The sequence below is a fragment of the Lepidochelys olivacea genome (assembly GCF_965140295.1).
Source record: "Lepidochelys olivacea isolate rLepOli2 genome assembly, chromosome: 9".
Lineage (NCBI taxonomy): Eukaryota > Metazoa > Chordata > Testudines > Cheloniidae > Lepidochelys > Lepidochelys olivacea.
In genome coordinates, this window is record NC_140419.1 from 77,544,932 (window position 1) to 77,568,889 (window position 23,958).

The following is a 23,958-nucleotide window of genomic DNA, read 5'->3' on the forward strand; positions in this document are numbered from 1 at the left end:
TGGACTGAATGCAGAATGATTATTTCCTCCTGGGTGTGTCTGTGGAACGCTCACCGTAATCTGAGCGCTTCACAAACATTAATGAATTTATTCTGACAACACTCCTATGAGGAGAGGTGCTATTATTATCCCCATTTTAGAGGGAGGAAACTGAGGCACAGAGAGAATAAAGCCAAAATTGTCAAATGTCCACTAATTTTGGGTCCCCAACTTGAGACATCTAAGGCCTGATTTTTCAGAGTACTTCTCATTTCATAGCACTTTATGTATTCAAAGAACAGCTCCCATTGACTTCAACTGCAGTTCTGAGAATTCTGCACTTCTGTAACTCAGGCTCCAGGTGTCTCATGTTGGGCACCTGGAGAATAACGGAACACACAATTAATGGCCTCCTGTAAGAAGTTTGGTATAAGTGACTTACTTAGCATCACATAGGAACTCTGTGGCAGAGACAGGTAGAATTCTATTCTGCAGGGCAGCATTCAACTGCCTTTACCATGAGCCCATCTTATCTCTTCCTGCAACCCCCTGCCTCATTCCTTGCAGAATTTCCAACTTCTTCAACAAATGAGGCAAAGTCCTACAGATAACAGCCTAATTCACTACACAACCCTGATTCATCCCAGAGGAGGTACATCCTATGCACTGAATGAAATGAGGTCATGTGGGAAGAACAGTATGTGATCCTGTAACTAAAGGCTGTCTCAAAAATGCATATGCACAAGGGGGTCAAATTAAGTTTGCACAGGCAACCTTGATTCTGGCATTTCGTAACTTTTGAATGCTTGAATTTGCAACCTTAACATTCTTTTAACACGGTTTTCTTTGTATGTACTTATCTAGATTTAAAATAATAAAAATAAGAACAAAAATTTCATCATATGGTACTATACTGACTAACACTTGAGTCTTTAATGAGGCTGGAACCTTTAGATCCACAACACAGACCTCTACCACTAGACCTAATGGAGTAATTGGTAGTAGTAGTAGGCTGTTATCCTCTATATGAGCCAGCCGCTAGAGTGGGATGAGACACACACTTTGCTGGTTCTTTTCACAGCTATTTGCTGCCAGCAGGGGATTGCTGGCATCCACAAATACGGTTTTGATTTACAGGCTCTGTGGGGGAATGTGTTCTAGTGGTTATAGATGGTTCCACCCAGTTCTCCCATGCCTAATTCTTTTGTCCCAGTTTATCTCTGCTCCTATCCCCTCCCCACCAAACCTGCCTTTTCCCTCTTCTCCTGTCTACATTCAAGTCAGGGTGTTTCTTCCTTCTCCTCAAGGTTGCTTGGGTGGCAGCAGGGGAACCTTTGAGAATGCAGCAGTGAGTCTACTTTGCTCTCACTTTTGGTGCCAGGCACATTAGCCTCCAGAAGATGGGAGGAACAATTGCAGGATAATTCTTATTCATAAGTTCTGTGGGAATGGAACATGCTCACTGTGGTTGCCATGGAGCTCTATGGTGATGGAGCATGCTCAGTACAGATGGAATGTTCAGAGAATTTTACTGCCAAATGTACATACTTCTACTGAGCATGTGCAAACAGTAATTTTCAAAGGCTTATAATTTGGTGAAATTTGGATGCACCAAAGGGGATCTCTCTCAACCTGTGGGTGACCCGCTTGCCATATTTCACATCCCTGCTTGAAAGCAGGAACCTCTCAATGAAAGTTGTAAACATTAAAAAAAGAAAACCACCACCACAGGCAAAACAATGTGTTTTCCCGTAATATAATTATCAGAAATAGCTGTAACATTTCTCTGAAACTTCAGAAAAAATTCAGCCTGAGATAGACACTTGGCATGAGAAATTTTAGCACCAATGGTTAAAGTTTGGCAATGTTATAAAGAAATGAAAATACGCTCTTTCAATGGATAGCATGGGGCAGCCTTAACTATAAACATTGCTATATTAGCTACGAGACAGTAAGGGGCACCCACTTCCCCCCTCCCTCCTCACTCCCTCTCCTGCAGCCCTCGGAGCACTCTGCAGCAGCCTCCTGTGTGTGAATGGAGAGCATGCTGAGCTGTAGCTGCTCTGTGTCTCCTCAGTTGGCCTTGCTTAAATTAATCTCTGTATGAGATGACTGGCAGACTGCTAATGTCATGCTGATTTTTTTTTAAAGGCTCCAGAGGTGATCCTGGCAATTGCAGGCCAGGAAGTCTAAATTTAGTACCAGGCAAACTAGTTTAAACTACAATAAAGAACAGAATTATCAGGCACATGGATGAACACGATTTGTTGGGGAAGAGTCAACAACACGGCCTTTGGGAAATCATGCCTTATAGATCAATAGAATTCTTTGATGGTGTCAACAAACATGTGGACAAGGGCGATCCAGTGGATATGGTGTACCTGGACTTTCAGAAAGCCTTTGACAAGGTCCCTCACCAAAGGCTCTTAAGCCAAGTAAGGAGTCATGGGAGAAGAGGGAAGGTGCTTTCATGGACCAGTAACAGGTTAACAGACAGGAAACAAAACATAGGATTAAATGTTCAGTTTTCACAGTGGAGAGAGGTAAATAGCGGGGACTCCCAAAGATCTGTACTGGGACCAGTGCTGTACAACACAGTCACAGATGAGCTGGAAAAAGGGGTAAACAGTGAGGTGGCAAAATTTGCAGATGATACAAAATTACTCAAGATAGCTAAATTCAAAGCAGACTGCAAAGAGTTACAAAGGGATCTCACAAAACCGGGTAACTGGGCAACAAAACGCCAGATGAAATTCAGTGTTGATAAATGCAAAGTAATGCACACCAGAAAACATAATCCCAACTATACATACAAAATGATGGGGTCTAAATTAGCTGTTACCACTCAAGAAAGATCTTGGAGTAATTGTGGACTGCGCTCTGAAAGTATTTACTCAATGTGCAGCAGCAGTCAAAAAACCTAATAAAATTTCAGGAACCATTAGGAAAAGGAAACACAGAAAATATCATAATGCCAGTTTATAAATCCATGGTACGCTCATGCTTTAATACTGCATGAAGTTCTAGTTGCCTCATTTCAAAAGAGATATTAGAATTGGAAAAAGTACAGAGAAAGGCAACAAAAATCATTAGGGGTATGGAACAGATTAAAATGACTGGGATTAATCATCCTGGAAAAGAAATGACTGAGAGGGAATATGATAGAGGTCTATAAAATCAAGACTGGTGTGGAGAAAGTAAATAAGGAAATATTATTTACTTTTTCTCATAACACAAGAACTTGGGTCACCCAATGAAGTTAATAGGCAGCAGGTTTAAAACAAACAAAAGGAAGTATTTCTTTACACAATGCACAGTCAACCTGTGGAATTTATTGCCAGGGCATGTTGTGAAGGCCAAAAGTATAACTGGGTTCAAAACAGACTTAGATAAATTCATGGATGATAGGTTCATCAATGGCTATTAGCCAAGATGGTCAGAGATACACCCCATAGTCTGGGTATCCCTAAGCCTCTGATTGCTAGAAGCTGGGATTGGATGACAGGGGATGGATCACTCAATAAATTGCCCTGTTCTGTTCACTGCCTCTGAAGCATCTGGCACTAGCCATTGTTGGAAGACAGGATATTGGGCTAGATGGACCATTCGTCTGACCCAGGATGGACATTCTTATGTTCTTATGAGTGTCTTGGGATACTACATAGGAAATATGATAAATGTTCCAGTGACTTGGCTTGGGTCCAGGCAGGGGAGCACTTCTCACAGAATTTCTCCCCTTCCAACATAACCACAGGAGTTGAACCACGGGGAGAAAGGAGGCATCTGATGAATCTTGTGACCCTCCTATGGGCAGAGAGAAAAGAAACCTTTATGTAAATTGGAGAGGGACATAAGATCAGTTTTGATGGGGGAAGTGAGCATAAGCTCAATTTTACTGCAAGATCAAAATTACTGGAGGGAACAGCAACACATAGAGGATCAATTTTACTAGCAGAGGAAAACACAAGGTCAAATTTGCTGAGGATGAGTAGAGGGAGAAAGGGTCAATTTGTGAGGTGATTTGATGAAAAAAGATTTAGTAAGTTTGGGGGAAGAAAAGAACATCAACTAGTTGGATGGGAGGATCATCTGGCTGAGGGGTGGGTACTTAGGATAAATGGAGCTGGATTGATGTGCTTGATAGATTGGAGGTCAGAGATTTGGGGAGGCTGAGGAGAAAGTGAAGAGTGTGAGTAGAGATTTGATTTGGAGTCTAGGGGGTTAGAAGAGTAGAAAAGTCCATTGACTGGAAACTCTGGGAAGGGAACAGAGAATTGATAGGGACAGAGAATGTATTGATGGACTGGGAGCTACAGAATGGAGTAGGGTACTAGTGGACAGAGGATGGATTGCTGAAAAATGGAGGTAGGCATAGGACACATTCAGGACTGAAGGGAGGGCAGAAGATAGACTGGGGAAGAGGACTCGTCGTTCTGTGGAGGGGAGAATGGGTTCAGTTGGTTTGAGGAGGCAGATAATCTATTTGGAGGTCAGCAAGTGGGCAGAGGATGGACTGGGACAGAGAATTATTTGGAGAGACTTGTGTGTTTTAGGATAGTGGAGAAAAGGATGGATGAGGCATAAAAGACAGTTGGATTGATGAGACTGGGGGCAGCAGAAAGTCTTACTGTCACTTAGGGAGGCTAACAGAGGACCATATTGAGAAGACCATGAGCTGAACTAGTGTCTCATACTATGTGGTATATTGCATAGAAAGCCCAGCTATGAAATTGAGGGTGCAGGATGGGACCCTTTTAGTGGTTGACAATCTCTTGTCATTCTTACCATTCTTTACTTGAATTGCTGACCCTTGGCCCTGGAGATGAACCACAGCTGGCTGCAAATAAGAGTACAGCAAGTTAAAATTATCCAGATGCACTGATTTATTCTACTAAATAACCTTATTTATCTCTCTGTGGAACTGATGATCAGGACATAAAGTTCAAAGTAGTCATTGCAGACCTCCAGAATATTGCTGGCTGGGCAGATGCTGTGGTCACCTTCTCAAAACAAAACAGGGCTCAACTAGACAAGAGGACTTATTATTATTTTCTTTATGTCAATGTGGATTTGAGTGCATTCATTTGTATTTAAAGAGTACAATTCATAAAGTCTTTTCCATTTGAAACTCCTTGTACATCAGGAATGTTTTCTGTAAATGATGAAGTGGGCTAGAATAAACCAATGCCAAGAATTTTTTAAGGTATTTTAAGAAGATGAGAAAAGGTAGCAAACTTCAGTAAGCAGCAAATCCAGTGCTTCCTCTGCCATTTCCAATAGTAAAGGTGATTCTGGTAATTTCTTTTGGTATTTATGTGAGTGTAACAACCATTTAGCACAAGATGTTCATTTATATAGGAAAGTTACCACAAAATGGACGTTTAGAAAATGTTCCCTTGTAAAATAAAAAAAAAAAAAAAATATCTAGCCAACTCAACTGACATTTCCCCCTAAGACAGAGTCAACCAACCTGTGTCTCCCTGGAGCCAGCTTTGTCTGTCGCACCTGCAAAATATAATATCCACAAAATCATGATGGCACTTGAGAAACTTCTGCAAAACCAGATGTAACAAATCTCCTGCCTACTGAGTAAAAAACAGGGGTTTTCCTCAGAGGACCAGATCTTAGGTGGGAAAGAAGAAACACAATGAGTGACATTGAGCTTAACAATTAGCAGGTCTCTAAACTGGAAATGCTGCATTCCATCTTTCTTCTTGGTTTGCAATTTTAACTGACACATTAGGAGTCCCCAAACTTTATTCAACCTGTTTTCATTAAATAGAACAAATTGCAGCAACCCTCATCTTGATTATGGAGGTACATCCTCCAAAGACTACGGGTTCCACACTGCAATGCTCCAGCTCATTCTGAGAGCCAGACCACACAATGGGACCTGTTATCTTTGTGACACAGATCTCTTTAATAAAAATAAGGGTAGCTGTGGACTGCACTATAGAACTAAGGATTGCAAGTTGCCTATAAGCTGCATTTTGGCCACTCCTGGTATATTGACTGAAAGCCAGACAGTTTTCTCTGAAAGCCCCATGAGGGAAAGGGTAATAAACCTTGCCTGTCTTCAGGAAGGAAGTTTCAGTGTCCTGTTATCTAAGAAGATGAATTAAAACAATATATATGGAGTGTGACGTGAAAATGGGAAGTGCAGGAAAAAATATTTTCATGTGAACCAGGTGAAAGGCAAACAGATTTGCTGCTTGTGACTACTTTGAGACAAACCTAACAAGTGTCTCAGGAGCTTTTCTGATCCAGTCATGTCCTTCCCAATGGTTTACCACATCAGGTATGTGGATTAAGACAGATTAGCTTGTTGACCAAGATTACAAGCAGGGCAGCCTCAAACCAATCCATCTGACAACACATACATAGGGAGTTACAGCTGATTGTAGACTTCAGTACCAATGAAATTCAGTTCACTGGAGATTAATGGGAACAAATATTTTGACATCTTCAGAGAGAATGCTTAGAAATCTGCAAAGTGCTTTACAGACAAAAATGAAGCCTCAGCGGTCTGTGCGAGGTAGACAAGTATAACACCCATTTTACAAATTGAGAAACTGAGGCAAAGAGAAAGGAAATGACTTAAGACCTTACAGGGAATTGAAGTAACAGTACCCAGTTTTTCAGTCCCATGCTTCAACCCCTAGACAATGCTTCTTCTCAAAGAAGAAGTAACTGATAACACACAGCTATACGTAGATATTAACCTAGTTTCCTTTGGCTGCTCTGTTTAGCCAGAGTGCTAGTCCTGTAGCAGGTCATGTCAGGATACCAGCTCCTGGTAGTTCACTGCTTCTCTCACCCAGTGAAATGACTATGGATGGGGAATTTAAGTAGCATCTTTTTCTTGCAAATAGAACAAATGTGAACAGTATAGCACCTACAGCAAACCAGAACAACCACATGATCCTCTTGCCTTCGCTGTTTGTTATCACTCACTGTGTTATTTGGAAACTTAGTCTAAGTTCTTTGGGGCAGGGATCAGATCTTATTTGTCTGTGAAAGGCCAGGCTTATCTATGCACTGCACAGTACTAGTTAGTGGAGCAGCGCTAGTTAGGCTAGCTGGGGCAGACATAGTAGCCCGTCTCTAACCTGTCCAGCTGAGCTGGTAAGGACAAAGAGGGTTTTTAACCTCTTTTTTCTCCCTCTCCAGTTCTAGTTACGAGTACTAGTGTCTGTGTCCTGCTGAGAGATTGTACGTGGCGCTTAGAAAATGAACCTTCTTATGCTGTTATAACAATGCAGCCCCACTGCCTCAAGTTAGAACTGAAGGAGAGGTCTCTGGGTATGTTCTATTCAGTTTTTATGCCACTCATCACCATGGTATTTCCCCTCATCACTGTGGTCTGCAAAGCATCTGTCCAGTTAGGATTGAAATAAACACCTACCTGAAGGGCCCTGCAGCCCAGGTGGTCCCTGGGGGCCAGGAGGACCAGGAGGACCAGGTGGTCCCATTACAGTTGTGCCTGGAATTCCAGGGATCCCTGGGATTCCTGGGGGACCCTGGGGTCCAGGAGGTCCTGGTGGCCCTTGAGGACCATTGGGCCCTGGAGGACCAGCCTTTTTACCTGAAAAACACAAAATAGTGTGTTAGACCCTCTGCCTACTGAGCATTGCACAAAAAAGCTCTGAGTTGGCTTCCCTGTACCCTCCCATAAGAGAGCAACAGGTAGCTTCCTAGTGAGTGAGAAAAAGGAACAGTCAGGATCACGTTCTCACTTTCTATTCCAGAGTCAGCCATGTTGGAGCTGGTGAGAGATAAGCTAAAAGCATGATCAAACAGCTAGCTCAGATTTTGTGATTCAGCCCAGAATGTGATGTCATGGTGTGAGACAATCTGGACCTGATGACAGATAGTGACCAATGGTTGGCCTTTTTATCAGGTGATTGCGCTAGCTCTTGTTGGGTAGAATAAGGTGGGTTCAGCAGGGCTTACCATACGAAGAGAGAAATTGAACATGAAGGAAGCAGTTCCCTTATCTAACAGATTCCTTGAGGTGTATTTAAATATTTTTCATTAGGACTAAACATTCTACAAGGCTGTTCTGTAATGTAGACTGGAGAGGAGAGACGGAATCTATTATCCTGGAGCAAGAATCCTCAGACAAACATGGAGATGAACCTTCTATCCTAAAGATCCAGTTCATCTGCCTGCTTGGAAATCCTATTGTATTGCGTTCATATAGGGGAAATGCACTGAGCATGAAATTTGGGTGCTCTAGATTTGCAGCTATAGCCTTCTGGAAAGGCAGGCCTGGTTGACTAGAGTACATTTGGAAAAAAATATAGGCTTGAAGAACATGATCCAAATAGCCCATCCACAGTCTGGGGCACTGCATGGAGAAGAAGCTCCTTTGATCTCTTAGGGATAAGAGAACAGAGAGCACTGGCTGGGCTCTCCAAGTACCCCTGAACTTAAATGGGCCACTTCCCCCCATAATAACAGCCTTCTCCTGATGCCTGCTAATGTAGTTAGTCCTATAGCTCAAGACCTGCTAAGGGCTTATCTAGATTTATACCCCCCAAGATTGTGTGTGTATGTGTGTGGTTGTTGTTACAGTTGTACATAATATAACTTGTGTTTATGTTTTTTAAAACATAGGAAATTACATTGCCCGTTGAACCTTAATTCAGTCTCTTTGTGCATATGTAGAGGTGACTGAACTTCAAAATTTCCAATCTGAGGGAAATTAAGATTTCAAAATTTGGTTTTGTCCCAAATCAGGACAAAGTCAAAATTTCAGAATTTTTTGCGAAACAAAATATTCTGAAAATAGTGTGTTTCAATAAGGTCAAAACGTTTACTTGATAAAATTATAACATGAAAGTCAAAATGAAACATTTAGATAATTTCCTATGAAAATTTTGATTAAAATTCTGTGAAATGTTTCAATTTCATCAAATCAGTATTTTCTGGTAGACAACTTCTGTCATAAATTTTTTTACCAGCTCTATTTTTTCCCACAGGACCTATGTCTCATTCAGTGCACAAGCTGGATGGGCTCTGGGGATGAATCAGAATTGTGTGATGAATGAGGCTGATTGTAGGTTCCTGCTTCATTTGTTGCAGAAGTTGAAGGGTGTGCAGTGAATAAGGTAGGGGACTGGAGGGAGAGAGGAGATGATCTTGTGATTAAGGTAGGTGAATGCCAAACAAACTAAATTCCATCCACAGTCTTCCTATGTAATCCTGAATAAGTCACTTAAACCAAAAGTCTGGCATGTGGCTGCTAGTTAGTTGCATATCCCTCATTTTCTGGGTGTCCAACTTGAGACATCTGGAGGCCTGATATACAGAAAAACGAAACACACACACAATTACAAGTCAAGTCAATAGGAGCTATGGATACTCAACAACTCTTCCAGTAAGGTAGTGTGGTCTACAGGAAGGAGCAGTGGGTTGGGAATCAAGCTGGCCTGAGTTCTAATCCTTGCTCTACCACTAATTCACTGTGTGGCCTAAGAGAAGTCTTTTTCCCCCTTAGTTTCCCCATCTGTAAAATAGGGATAATAATGCTCTCTAATACTGCACTGGAGATAAATTCATAAATGTTTTCCAGGCATTCAGATACTATTGTAATAAGTGCTTTAGAACGAAGATGGAGGCAATGAATAACTTAGTATTAGTCACAGGCTTTGGAAGATGTGCAGTAAACAAGGCAGGGGCTACTAGCAGCATGATGAGGATACCAATATTGAACAGTTGTCTCATTCCCTGGGCACTGTCCAGCCTGCACATTGGATGAGGCAGTGGTTGCATCAAAATAAAAAAGGAATAAGTAAAAACCAGAATAATGCATATGTACAAGGGAACCTAACTGTGGCTTTTGTCTGTCTGTGTGATACCTTTGCCGAGAACAGATCAAGGATGCAAGCCCTCCAACTCCTGTAAAGTTAGTAAGTAATCTAGCTAGAAAATGTGTTTTCTTTGTTTTGGCTTGTAAATTCGCTGTGCTGGAGGAAATGTGTATTCCTGTTTTTGTGTCTTTTTGTAACTTAAGGTTTTGCCTAGAGGGATTCTCTATGTTTTGAATCTGACTACCTGTAAGATTATCTTCCATTCTGATCTTACAGAGTTGTTCTCTTGTCTTTTTTTGTTCTTCTAATAAAGTTCTGATTTTTAAGAATCTGACTGGTTTTTTTGGGTCTTAAAAATCCAAGGCTGGTTTGTGCTCATCTTGTTAATTCTCAAGCCTCCCCAGGAAAGGGGGTGTAAGGGATTGGGGGGATATTTTGGGGAAATAGGAACTCCAAGTGGTCCTTTCCCTGTTCTTTGTCTAAATCACTTGGTGGTGGCAGCATACTGTTCAAGAACAAGGCAAAGTTTATGCCTTGGGAAAGTTTTTAACCTAAACTGGTAAAAATAAGCTTAGGGGGTCTTTCATGCGAGTCCCCACATCTGTACCCCAGAGTTCAGAGTGGGGAAGGAACTTTGACAAATGTTATGGTGCAAAATGAAATAATGTCATTATTTTTGGTGAGCACAAAGTCGGAAAGGCCTCCCCTCTTTGGTATGTCCTAAGTACATACCACTGCCTAGCAGTTAACAACAAGGATGCCTAGAATCGGAGCTGCTGTGGTATCTACCTACAACTGATCACACTGCCTCTCCTGAGTAGTTTGATGGAACATGCAGGTTTTTTTCTTTCATTAGGTGGCGCAAAAATTCATTTCTTGTCTCTATCTGAAATGGAAGTTAGACAATCACCACTCCTTGTAGAAGTTAGTATACAGAACTCAGAGCTGACTACTTTTATGAAATACTAGAGTTCTCTCATTCTCTCCCCCATGTTCCTTTGCCTGCTCTTGTATTTTGAGTCATAAGAAAATTAAAAACTAGACTGTAGTATTTTTAAAGCAGAAATTTGGTTTAAACTATTTTATGAAAAGGTACATGTCTTAGGAGGGTGGGCAGAAGGTGTAAAAGCAGACAAAGTATATTGTTGGTAGTATTTCTGTCCCACTTAGCATGCATTCCTCTTCCAATCTGAGCTGGCAGGTGGTTGAGTACTCTTTCAGTCCCCAAGCTCTTCTCCTCTATAGGATAATTACACATTTTTGAAATTATCACCTTGAATCAAAATTCAAATCTTTACACATCTCCCCTAAAGCATTTTTATTAAATTCCTTTGATTTATATCATTCTCTATCCTAGACTACCTTAATACAGGATCAAATGTGCGCCGAAGCCAGATTCACTGCTGAATGTCCTTGCTCTGACTTGGGAATCAAGAAGGAATACACATTACAGCTGTTTTAACTAAATCCTGCCCCAGAGGGCTATTCTGCTACTTCCGGTGTAAAACAATTAAATGTAATTCTGATGCAGCACATGAGCAGGAATGTGCATTTGATTTGTGCATCAAGTTATTTCAATGAATTTTCCACTATGTAGTTAATCTAACTTACTAACCTATGAAGTAGAAACAGAGCTGTACAGTAAATTGTGAGGACTCTTGATTCAGCCTCTAGTGAGGCGATCATTCCAGAGCTGAAGAGATGTATGAGAATTGCTGCATCTGGAAGATGGGCAAGAGCTTTCTTCAAATTTGGTAAAAAGAGCAAGCAGTCAGCTTCTGGGGGGGGATGAGGTACTTAGTTGCTCTATCTCTGCCACAAAAGATGTTACATAAGCCACCTTCTTGGGCAGAATTTCACCCATACTTGAAACCCTTTGCGCACAGGAAATGAGCTAGAGTTATTGAGAAAGACAGCGAGTGAGCATGAACGCATGTATGCCATACAAGGGAAGAAATCACAACATGGAAATGTGTTGGTGTATCCTCTCAAAAAACTCCTGAAAGTATTCAGTATTTGACTGAGAGCCAAAAGAGAAAGCTGATACTTATGGTTAAGTAGATGGCATCTGCATGGCTCCTGCATAGCAGACACTGCTTTGTGTAGAGTTGCCACATACCATAAATCTAGCTAGATTTCACAGGGTCATCATGCAATCACCAACACCACCACAGAATAGCTTTATAGAGTGTGCCTTGATTATTCGATTCCCAGCTTGCCAACTCTGTCTTCAGCTAAATGTATCAGGCAGCATGCAGACACTTCCTTTCTTAAAAGCAGCGGGAATTGAGATTTTTTCTGTTTTAGAACATGCCAACCAACGAACAATTTTTTTGGGAAAATATGGCAGCACCATAGAAACTGAAAAATATTGATTAATACAGCACTACCATTTTTTCCTCTACTGCGCCAAAGCAGTTCAAATGTCATAATTATCACTCCTATGAGGCGTCTAGTTCTACTGATCCTACATCAGCGGGATTAAGTTCTCAGATTTTTTTTTTAAACTAGGTCTTTAGAAAATAAAATAATTAGGGCGCCGTTCTTAGAAAACGTAGACAGAGTTCCCAACTGCAGCCAGCATCAGCCACAGTTTCAGATTGTTCGTCCACAATGACGGGGGGTGGGGTCTTGTGGCAAGTGGGGACTTAGGCCCACCTCAGCTCCTCCCCCAAACTGGGAAGAGGCTGGTGCTGCCCTGAGCCTCAGGCAGGCATTGAGTGGTGCCACAGGGAATCTGGGACAAATGCTGTCCCAGAGTCATTCAGCACCGGGGACCAGGACTTGAAATGTACATTTTGAGACTGTCCCACCCAATTAGGGATGGGTGGTCACCCTATTTTAACCACGTGCTTACCTACATCCTTATTCAGCAAACAAACACTTATACATATGTTTAACAGTAAGGACACGTACAAGTTCTTTGGTGAACAAGGATGGACGTAAGCATATGCTTAATTTAAATGCATGAATAAATGCTTTGCTGAATCATATCCTAGATCAGTACTGCACTCTCTTTGAAGCATGTGGGCCACATCTGGAGGAACCCAAGCACTGCACACAGCAATTTTTTTTCAAACTTACAACGTTCTGTAAATGTACACAAGAATTTACAGAAAACATAAAAAGGATACTTCAAGGGTTGCAAAGGAAAGAGTAACAGTAGGTAGGCTGGCACTGCTTCTTTGAAACCGGGTTCCTGACATCAGACCTTTGAGAGGGAGTCTAGTAGGCAATTGAGGTGTTTTGATTTGTTAGATTCCTAACAGAAAGTCTGCGCAGAAACATAAATACTTCAAAAGAGGGCTGCACAAATAGTAGCTCTCAGGTACTACAGACCACTGCAGCTCAACTGGGCTAAAGTGCTAAATTACCTATTTAATAGAAAATAAACTCTTTAATAAGCACTTTTTAAATAAATCACGGAACATTTTGAACAGCTTGAAGGATGTGGTATTAGAGTCTGATCCAAAGCCCTGAAGTCAATGGACTTTGGCTCATATCCCTACAGACATGCTTTCTAAAAAGTTAGGCTTATTGCCGAATAAACTTTAAGAATCAGAGATTATGCTGAAAATCATTTTAGTGAAAATGACATGATGAAGGACAAGCAAACAATGAAAGGTTGGCCCATGACCCAGCCAACTGCATTTACAAATATGAAATCTTGGGAATTATTTGTATGCAGCTAATTACTATGCAGCTGATTACAACTGCATCCCCTACACTGCCTCCTCTGAATACTAATGTGCCAGCTTTTAGAGGGAAAAATTAGTAAATGTCTATCATTCTAAACATGAACCTGCTCAATGATGCAATCACTACAACAGAAGTGGAAAATTATATATATATCAGGCAAGGTATACCTAGACTGATAAGAGTAAAAATGCCATTTGTCCGGTATTCATATTGATCAGAGAAAGTTCACAGCCAAAAGTAGCTCTCATTTGCTAGAGAGAAGTAATTGCAGTGAGCAAGTAAATTAAATTAGAATTTTAACTTACCCTTTTTCTTGTTTTTAACTGAACTTGGACCTACAAAGAGAAAAGAAAGATACTGAAATTCACAGTAAGTGTTCCCTCTATAACAAAAAAATCAAAGAAGGTGGCTGGAATGTGATTTGGCACAAAAACAGAATAGCAAGGTAAGCTAGTGCTGTGGAAAGCATAGGCCTATGATCAAATGACCTGTGAGACCCAGGCACTTATGTGAAATCCTACTGGGTTTCCTTCTCTCAAACTGATGATCTATAAAGTATGATGGCTGAATTCAGTATAGTGAATTTTGGTGAAAATTTCTAACAGAATTTCTCTTTTCCTTTTTGGGTAGATGAAGGTTAACTAAACCATCTGTTTCTGGACTACAGCAATTCTATGATGGATAATATTTTTCATCCATGGAGCCATGGTTCTATTAACACATATAGCCAAATTTTCACCTCAACTGCTAAACGGCCCACAATTTTGCACATAGGTTTTGATCGTGCATCTCGAGAATTGGTTTGTGTAAAAGTGGATGCATGCAAAAAATTGGTACACAAAACTGCAAGCACAACTGTTGAAGCTTGGTTGAAGCCCTTTAAAAAAATGTGACTGATAAGAAATTTAATTTTTAAGTGCTCCCTCTCCAAATGAATTTGGTCATAACTATAACTGCACAGTCATAATGTATTCATTTATGACCCATGTGGGTGACATATGAATTTCCATTGTAATTTAATTTAACGTAATGGATACTTAAAGGGAGTGTCAACATTTTCAGCTGTCAGTAAGATCACAGGATTAATTTCTCACGAATTACTTTGAAAAGAAAACAATCTTAAGAACTTCTTTGAACTTATACATTCAAGAACTTTCACCCAAGTCCGGTACGTAAGTGTTGGCCTGATTCTTAAACACCATCTTGCACGCCACAGACTTCACATTCCCGGCCTCACCTACTCTTCCCCACATCCCTTGTTTCTAAACATTTGAGTAGTTCCAGTAATAGTTTCCCCATTGTGCAGACAGGCTGAACCTTCTTTAGAGCTAAGTAATTAAAACCCTATTCCCCTCCCAGCCAGTGTCAAACCCTTCACAAAACACTCCACTAAAAGCTTGGTTTACTAGATTCACTTTTGCCAAAGGGAAACCAGAGCTAGCACTTTGCAAGCTTTGAGAAACCATATTGCTCTGAGAAACTCCAATGAAAAGCTTTTTTGCTAAACTCTTTATTAAATTTTCCAGTTCCTGTAGAGAAGGCCAGTGATCTAATGTAGCTCAGTCTTTTTTGTACATTGGTATGCTACCTGCTGCTCTGAAAGATCAAGGAATTTTGTCTAATGTAAATTACTGAGGCAGTGGCTCCCAGACTGTTGTCTGTGGAACATTTAATGATGATCTGTGAAAAAAATGGCTGGTCATATGGTGCTTGGTCTCCTCCTTGTTTCCAGCTGCTACCATACAATAAAAAATGCTGAAAATGCATATATGATTTCCTACTATTACTTGTTCATGTCAGTAATTGTACTTTCCACAGGGAAGTTATGTGATTGACAGCGTGAGTGAAGACGGCTTGTGCAATCGCAATGGACAGTGTACGTGAGAAACTGTATTAAGATGTGGCCCTACTGTATTAAAGAAACCCCTGCCATGAACAGCAAGGCAGGAGGGGGAGGAGAGAGGAAATGTGGGGTGGGGACAGGAGAGAGAGTCAGTCTCCAGCTATGCCATGAACCAGGACCTGTTGGAGACTCCACTGCAGTCTAGCGAGTGCTGTCAATGGATGAGCCAGATGAAGGGGAAGGAATCTTGGGTAAGTGTTTGCACGTATTTTCCTTACAACTTTTAAATGTAAAGATGGCACCCAGCCCATCCCCAACATAGCAGGACATAGGTATTGACTTTTCATTGTTTTACTAATACAATAAGAGGCAATGGTACAACAAACAGGTAGAGGAGCTTGGAAGCAGGCATGATGCTGCTAAAGTAGTTTATCTGCAATATCCGCCATCTGCCCATAGATCAAAAAGTCATATTTGGCCATAAGCGCTAGGTAGTTTGAGATACGAAACTGGAGACTGGCTGAGGAAAAGATTCCCGCTCCAAAGATACGATCAGTTCCTTAGGGTATCTAAATTCTTGCAGTATTGATGGGTATCAAAGATGGAGTCAGTTGAGAACGTGTGGAAGACAGCTTTGGTACCAATTCAGCTGGTACCGAGCACTTGGCATGGGAGTGAGTTGGCTCCAATCCCATCTGTACCATACATCTTTGGTATAGTTGACTTTCGTGTTACCGTTACCAAGTGTTTTTCAGGGGTGGGCTTAGAACTCTTCTCAATAGTGTCTCTGATGCTCTGGATGCAGGTACCCAAACTCAGTACCAAGTCTGTCTTAGATGACTGGCTTCTCTTCACTGTTGAAGCACTGACATCACTCGGAGCCTGCATGGAACTCCCCTTGGGACCTGAGGTCTATGTAGCCTTCTTGTGTTTTGGCGACTTCTTGGGAATGTACTCCTTACCTCATTCTCCTTAGAAGAAGATGTTGTTGAGGACTTCAGTACCATAGATGTACTCGATCCTGCAGTATTGCCTACGTCTCTAGTGGTTGCCAGTGACTGAGATTTTGACATGGACGGGGCACTAGTGGTACTGGGAGATCTATGTAGAGGGGGTTCTCTCCCCCTGAATCTGAAGCCGATTGTAAAGCTTACTCCCTCTCCCTATTTTTCTGAGATCTACCCTTGAAGGACATGCAGATATTGCACTTACTGAGGATACAAGTATCACCCAAACCGGAAGCACTTGGAAAGCCAGTCACTGATTGGAGTAGCTTCATGGCAGGACAGGCACCGGGAAGCCTGGCATTCCTGACTCAAATAAAAAAATCTCTAGAAAGGGAAGTTTGTAACAACTATCAACAAATTTTATCCATAAAAAAAGTTATTCTATTTTCTTTTTAAGAAAAAAAAAAAGACCAAAGGGAACACCTGTTCCAACAATTATAAACACTATAAGGTAACTAACTATATGCTAATTAACATACATTGCTGAAATATTGGAGAGAACAGGCCTGTGGAGATTCCGTCTCAGGCTGAAGGTGGTTGAGAAGGAACTGTGGGTGGTTAGCCCATGCAGCCCTATATAGCCTCAGTGTGGGGCATGAGGACGTGTGGAATGCATGCATGGGCTGAATGGGCACCGCTACCAAAAATCTCTGATCAAAGGTACAGGCACCGCTGATGTGGAGCACCCACAGTGACACTACTCAAAGAACTCTGGTTCAGAGAAAAACACAATGTAATAAATTATAAATGTACAGCAAATACTGCACAATTCCCAGAGTCCCCAAAACTTCAGGGCCAGAGAACAGTCCAGCACAACGGATTACTGTGGCTGACCATTCAAGTGTTCTTTCAAGGCCTCCTTTAACTGCATAGCTTCATGTTGAGCTCTTGCAATGGCCCTTGTGTCTGGCTGCTTACAGTCAGCAAACATAAAAACATAAGAACAGAGAAGGGGAACAAAAATGATTAAGGGTATGAAACAGCTTCCATAGGAGGAGCAATTAAAAAGACGGACTATTCAGCTTCGTAAAGAAACGACTGAAGGGGGACATGATACAGGTCTATAAAATTATGAATGGTATGGAGAAAGTGAGTGTTATTTATCCTTTCACAGAACACGTGAACCAGAGAACATCCAATGAAATCAATAGGCAGCAGGTTTAAAATAAACATAAGGAAGTAAGTATTTCTTCAATTTGTGAAACTGGTTGCCAGGGGATGTTGTGAAGACCAAAGTATAACTGGGTTAAAAAAAGAATTCTACAAGTTCATGGAAGATAAGGCCATCAATGGTTATCAGTCAAGATGGTAAGGAATGCAACCAGATGGTATGGGTGTTTCTTAACTTTTGACTGCTAGAAGTTGGGACTAGAAGACAAGGGATAGATCATTCAATAAATTGTCATGTTCTGTTCATTCCCTCTGAAGCATCTGGCATTGGCCACTACTGGAAGACAAAATACTGGGTTAGAGGAACCACTGGTCTGACCCAGTATGGTCATTCCTATGTTCCATCTGCACCTGCTGAGTTGGTAGTTGAATCCTTGCTTGGTGCTTTCAAGGTGGCTGGTGCATGGCTTCATCATCCAGGGGAACAAGATATAGGCAGAGTCCACCAGAATCACTACTGGCATTTTAATATCGCAAGTGGTAATCTGCCCACATCTACTATGTATGTTTACTAGTAAAGTGGAACTCCACTGGTCTGGAGTTTTGTGGAAGTGTATGAAGGGGATTTATCACAGCCCTTAAAAGAAGCCCAATGGCAAAGCATTTTATAGAATGTTAAAAATGGCTCTGTGGATCTCAGGCTATGCTTGTTACAGAAAAGATGCTGTTCAAAATGTTTTGAATGTCACAGAGCTTGTGCAAGATGGGAGCCTTGCCCTCTCCACATGCAATGGCACTGTCCAGCAATCAGGCAGCTGCGGAAAGAGGTGGACACTAGAGTGAAAATACTGCTTGGCTTTAGCAACCAAACCTCAGCTGAAAATTATATCCTAGGTTATATACCTACAATGCTGGGTTTAACTCCACCACAAAGACTGAAGGCCACAATGATTACCAAGTGCATGGATTTACAAAAATGGAGGAGTAGGCTTATGCCCAGAATAGAGTACTGGTATTTGGACCTATCTGAGGCCTGGTCTACACTATGAGTTTATGTCGGATTTAGCAGCGTTAAATCCGAATTAACCCTGCACCCGTCCACACAATGAAGCCTTTTTTTTTTTTTTTTTTTTTTACATAAAGGGCTCTTAAAACCGATTTCTGTACTCCTCCCCAATGAGGGGATTAGCGCTGAAATCGACATTGCCGTTTCGAATTAGGGTTAGCGTGGACGCATTTCAAAGGTATTGGCCTCCGGGAGCTATCCCACAGTGCACCATTGTGACCGCTCTGGACAGCACTCTGAACTCGGATGCACTGGCCAGGTGTACAGGAAAAGCCCTGGGAACTTTTGAATCGCGAGCTCATCAGCACAGGTGACCATGCAGTCCCAGAATGGAAAAAGAGCTCCAGCACGGATCGAACAGGAGGTACTGGATCTGATCGCTGTTTGGGGAGAGGAATCCCTGCTATCAGAACTACATTCCAAAAGACAAAATGCCAAAACATTTCAAAAAATCTCAGAGGCCATGAGGGACAGAGGCTACATCAGGGACGCGACACAGTGCCGCGTGAAACTTAAGGAGCTCAGACAAGTGTACCAGAAAACCAAAGAATCAAACAGATGCTTCGGGACAGAACCCCAGACATGCCGCTTCTATGCTGAGCTGCATGCAATTCTAGCGGGGGCCGTCACCACTACCCCACCCGTCCGTGGACTCCGATGGGTACTCTCTGCCATGCCTGAGGATTTTGCAGATGGGGAAGATGAGGAGGAGGAGGACCTTGGGGAGAGCACACAGCACACCGTTCTCCTGGACGGCCAGGATATTTTTCTCACCCTGACTGAAATACCCTCCCAACCCAATGAAGCTGGAGAAGGGACCTCAGGTGAGTGCACCTTTTTAAATATAATACACATTATAAAAGCAAGCATTTTTTAATGATTAAGTAGTCTTGAGGACTTGGGATGCATTCATGGTCAGTACAGCTACTGGAAAAGTCTGTTAACGTGTCTGGGGATGGACTGGAAATCCTCCAGGGACATCTCCATGAAGCTCTCCTGAAGGTACTCTAAAAGCCTTTGCAGAAGGTTTCTGGGGAGAGCAGCCTTATTCCGTCCTCCATGGTAAGACACTTTACCACACCATACTAGTAGCAAGTAATCTGGTATCATTGCATGACAAAGCCTGGCAGCATATGGTCCTGGTGTTTGCTGGCATTCGAGCAACATCCGTTCTTTATCTCTCTGTGTTATCCTCAGGAGAGTGATATTGTTCATGGTAACCTGGTTGAAATAGGGGAATTTAATTAAGGGGACATTCAGAGATGCCTGTTCCTATTGGGCTGTTTGCCTGTGGCTGAAAAGAAATCCTCCCCGCAGTTAGCCACACGGTATGGGGGAGGAGACATTGGCGCTGAGCTGTTCACGTTTGGCTAGCAGGGATCTTCCCTGATACCAGCCAGGCGGTGTGGGGAGGGGAAAAGCGATCATCCCAGAGAATTGGATGGGCGGGGGGTTTCTGCTGCTGCACATTAAGAGGAAAACCGCAGCACTAAATGGCCAACTCAACGGGCTTTGCTTGGTATGGGAAAGGAGGGCGCTGCTGTTCTGAAGATTGCAGAAGCCGAAAGACTATGGCTTACCATGGCTGCCTGCAAGCCGAATTCTGTTGCCCAGCACTGCATGTGTGATCTCTAACACCAAAGCTGCAGGCACTCAATGTAAGATGCAAAATGCGACCTTGTACCAAAATCACACGTGCTATGTAATGTGAATAGTGTTGTTCACCGTGAAAGCGTATAGCCATTGTTCTGTAAAATGTATCTTTTTAAATACTTCACTCCCATTTTTTCCTCCAGCAGCTGCAAATGTTTCAAGCCTCCCTCCTCCTTCCCAAATCCAAAGGCTGGGACTCCCAACCCCGGCTGGTTGAATAGCAGGAAAATATATTTGTCAAATATATTATTTGACAATTTTCACCAGTATTTATCAGTGACTTATATTTGACTAGCTATAGATCTGGTTGAACACTAGTACTGTGCACACCTACTCCAGTCTCTGGCCCCAGTGGTAGCTCAGTGGGGGGTGTGCCTCGTGGGGACTGGTCTGGGCGGGGCTAGTGCTGGGGCAGAAACCAGGGCAGCAGTGCATGGTGCCAACAGGAGGGGGATGCACCTGGGCTGACGAAGACCAAGCTGGGGTCAGCAGGGGTGTGCGGAGCTCGAGCCTCAGCGGGGCCCCCTTCCGCTCCATGGGCACGGCCCACGGCCTTCGTGTCTCAGGTGCTTTCTGAGCAGTAAGGTGGGTGGGTGGTGGTCTCCCCAGGACACCTGATCACTCCTGCGCCCCCTCCTGTCACCCCCCATCATTGCCCACCCACCCAAAAACCAGGGCCCACCCAGTTTTCCTGTCCTAGCTATGCCACTGAATCAGGTAATATGCCTATTGAATCTATAGGCTCAACATATGCTCCTCCAGGCCCCAGTTCATTAAGGTGCTTAAGCAGGTTCCCGGACTTCAATGGGGCTCTTACGTGATGCAGATTAACCATGTGCTAAAGTACCCCACTGAATCAGGGCCATAACACTAATTATACTTTGCTAATGATAAAAGTTAAGGAATTTACTGAACTGTCTGGCTTCAGAACTTTCACAAGTGTTAAAGATTTACAGATGATGCTATTTATTTAATTTAATTTGTTCCATGAAGAGAATCTCATGGCAATGCAAGGTAAGTCCAACAAATTCTAAATAAGAACATAATAAAAACAAAGCAAAACTGAGTTTTGACTGGAGAAAGAGAAGGGAAAAAGCTGGCAACACAAACAAAATGATTTCCTCAAAGAGCTCCTCACCTCGTTATCTCCATTCCTCTTTCTTGTGCAAAAGAGGAATAAAATGCATAATAAACTGAAGTGCACTGAAGCCAAAAAAGAAAGGACAGGCAAACTTCATCGGTAAATTCTTTCCAGAAAACTGGTTTGTCAGAGTCATTAACATTCCAGCAACAGAAGCATTTTATATCATAATTCACAAATTCTTATGAAAGTAAAATGACATGTCAAATTAATACTACAGAATTACATTTTAAAGTGACAACACAATGTCTTTCAAGTTGGATTTTATCCCTCTTAATAATTCTAGTTGCATATGCTTTATTTTCCAACTTTTTGTTATTACAATAAATATATAATTGATTAATTACCATCTTTCAACTGAAGGAAATTTTCAGTTATGAACTCTCAAAATTAAGGGTTATTGACAGTGTACAGATGACAATAAGTGTTAATGACAGTTTATTATGAATTAGAGGAAAAAGACAAGAGTAACATTTTCAAAAGCGTCTACATTTCATTGAGTTTCAGTGGAGGCTAGACTCTAAAGTAGAACCAGTTGCAAAACTTTTGTCTGAGCATTTTTTTCATTAGAAAAAAATATTTCAATTTTTTTCCCCGAAAATTGTATCAATTTTGACAAAAATTCCACAGGGGGAAAAAAAATCACATCTAAACAAATCATTTTTAGTGATGGAAAATTTCAAAAAATTTCATGCTAGAATTTCAAAAATTCGTTTTGCTTTTTTATTTTTATATTACTTTTATTATTTTTACATTATTTTATGAAGTCAGTAGTAATGGTGCATCATATGCACAACTCATTCCAATTTGGAATGATAAATTTTGAAATGTTGAAATTTCCCAATTGGAAATTGGAAATGGAAATTCTGAGTTTTGTACAGCTCTACTTCTAAGGTACTTATGAAAATGGGACTTAGGTTCCCACTTGAAGACTCATCAAATTGAAAAAGTGAGTTAATAGCAGTTTCATGTACTAAATCTGCCCCATCAAGTTTCATGAAATATCCACACAAACATGTGGAAATGTACTTGGTTAAACAGGGGAAACACTGCAACTGATCATAAGAAGTGTTGTCAAATACACAAAGTAACATTGAGAAAAAAGTATTTTCTTTAATTTTTAGTTATAATTTTATTATTAAGGTGACAGTGTCCCTTTAAAAGACACTTACACTTGATTATCAATCACAATTTAGTGCTGTCTGACTGCAGGTACCTCCACATTCTCTTCTCATGTAAAGCCCAAGGGCTCACTGGCCAAATCCATAGAACCATGATTTGAACAGCGATATAGTACTGAATTCTCCTCTAAATGGAGGTCATGTATTGGGAAAAGTAAATACATTAGTCAATAATGACTCTTTTGCACCCTTCTCATCTTCGGGAAAGGTAAGAAGGGAACAAATGAGGTGCACCTACAAGCTGTGGTGGGGAAAAGCCAGCACTTTTTCTACAATACTGGAAGTTACCCTAATTCGGCCAGCTGTCAAATGTTACAATTCATGAGGTACCTACTCTGATTTCAAAGCTCCATTGAATATAGTTTATACGAGCTTATTTTTCACTAATGCTTGGCCTAATATTTAGTAAAATCCTCTTCAGATACCAGATTTTAAAGAACATAATGCAACATCCCTTTTTAGTCACTGAACCCCAGTCTCTGTTACAGTGGTGGTAGTGGGAGGGGAAGAGTCACTTTCAGAAACTTGTAAATGCCTTCTTTGACTTTGCTGCTTATCAAGCAGGTACATGCTTTGCTGGATTAGGGTCCTTAGTGCTCTGCAGCTTGCTGAACTAAGCCATATATGAAGGGAACTATAAGTATTTCTCTGGGGTGGAGAGAGGGAAAGGAAGCCATCTGGAGTCAGCAATGGTAGAACAAGCTGACTGGGGCACCTGGACAAAGGAATGAATAATAATTTTACCTCTGTGACTGAAGAAAACTATGAGAAGAACCCCAAAAAGTATCTGCTAGCTCCAAACCAAAATTTACTGCAGAATAATTCCAGCTTTGGAAAAAAAAGTTCAAATGGAAAACTGAAACGATTGCTCCCTGGCTGCCCACCTGACTTCTACCTCCCTTCAGCCTCTCCTCCAGCACCGGGGCTAGGGAGGCAGAGAGCCCAGGCACTTAGCCTCCCTACCTCTCCCCAGCTCCGAACGTACTGAGCATCTCAGCTTTCTGCTTCTCTGGCCCTGGAGCTGGGAGGAGGCTGAACATCCCATACTCTGCCTCTCTGGCTGCTGGGCTGAAAGGCTCTTATCAATTTTACTTTTGAAATTAACAAGAACCTTTTAGACTGGCAGCTGGGAAGTCACAAATTCTGTTTGGATTCCCCTAATACAGAATTTTTCTTGTAATCCTGGCTGATAAAAAAAAAAGTTGTATTTTTTATTTTTGTTCCATTTGGGGACAATTTTTTTTCAAAACCACAAATATTTTTTGGGGAAAGGGCTTTTCATCTTCTGGCCAGCTCTAGCAATTTTAAGATATTAAAACAAAGAATAAGATTTTCACTAACATTATAAAGCTGTCCAACAAATCATTCAGATCCAGGAGAAAGACACTTCGCAACAGAAACATGAAAGGGTTCTGAAGAAACAAAAAGGTCAGGTACAGTGCAGACAGCTGCATTGCAAAATTT

The 23,958-nt window shown here is 41.6% G+C and overlaps 1 protein-coding gene across 2 annotated transcripts in view; it reads right to left on the reverse strand.

The window, feature by feature from the left end:
- The window catches only part of EDA (ectodysplasin A), a 187,512-nt gene that overhangs the window by 8,062 nt on the left and 155,492 nt on the right, over window positions 1-23,958 (reverse strand). For both annotated transcript variants that reach the window (XM_084638746.1, XM_084638747.1), the window contains 4 exons: window positions 13,799-13,828; window positions 7,385-7,564; window positions 5,450-5,484; window positions 4,765-4,816 (listed from right to left, as the gene is read on the reverse strand). In XM_084638746.1, the coding sequence (XP_084494872.1) occupies window positions 4,765-4,816; window positions 5,450-5,484; window positions 7,385-7,564; window positions 13,799-13,828 (297 nt within the window). The remainder of the gene's footprint in view (window positions 1-4,764; window positions 4,817-5,449; window positions 5,485-7,384; window positions 7,565-13,798; window positions 13,829-23,958) is intronic.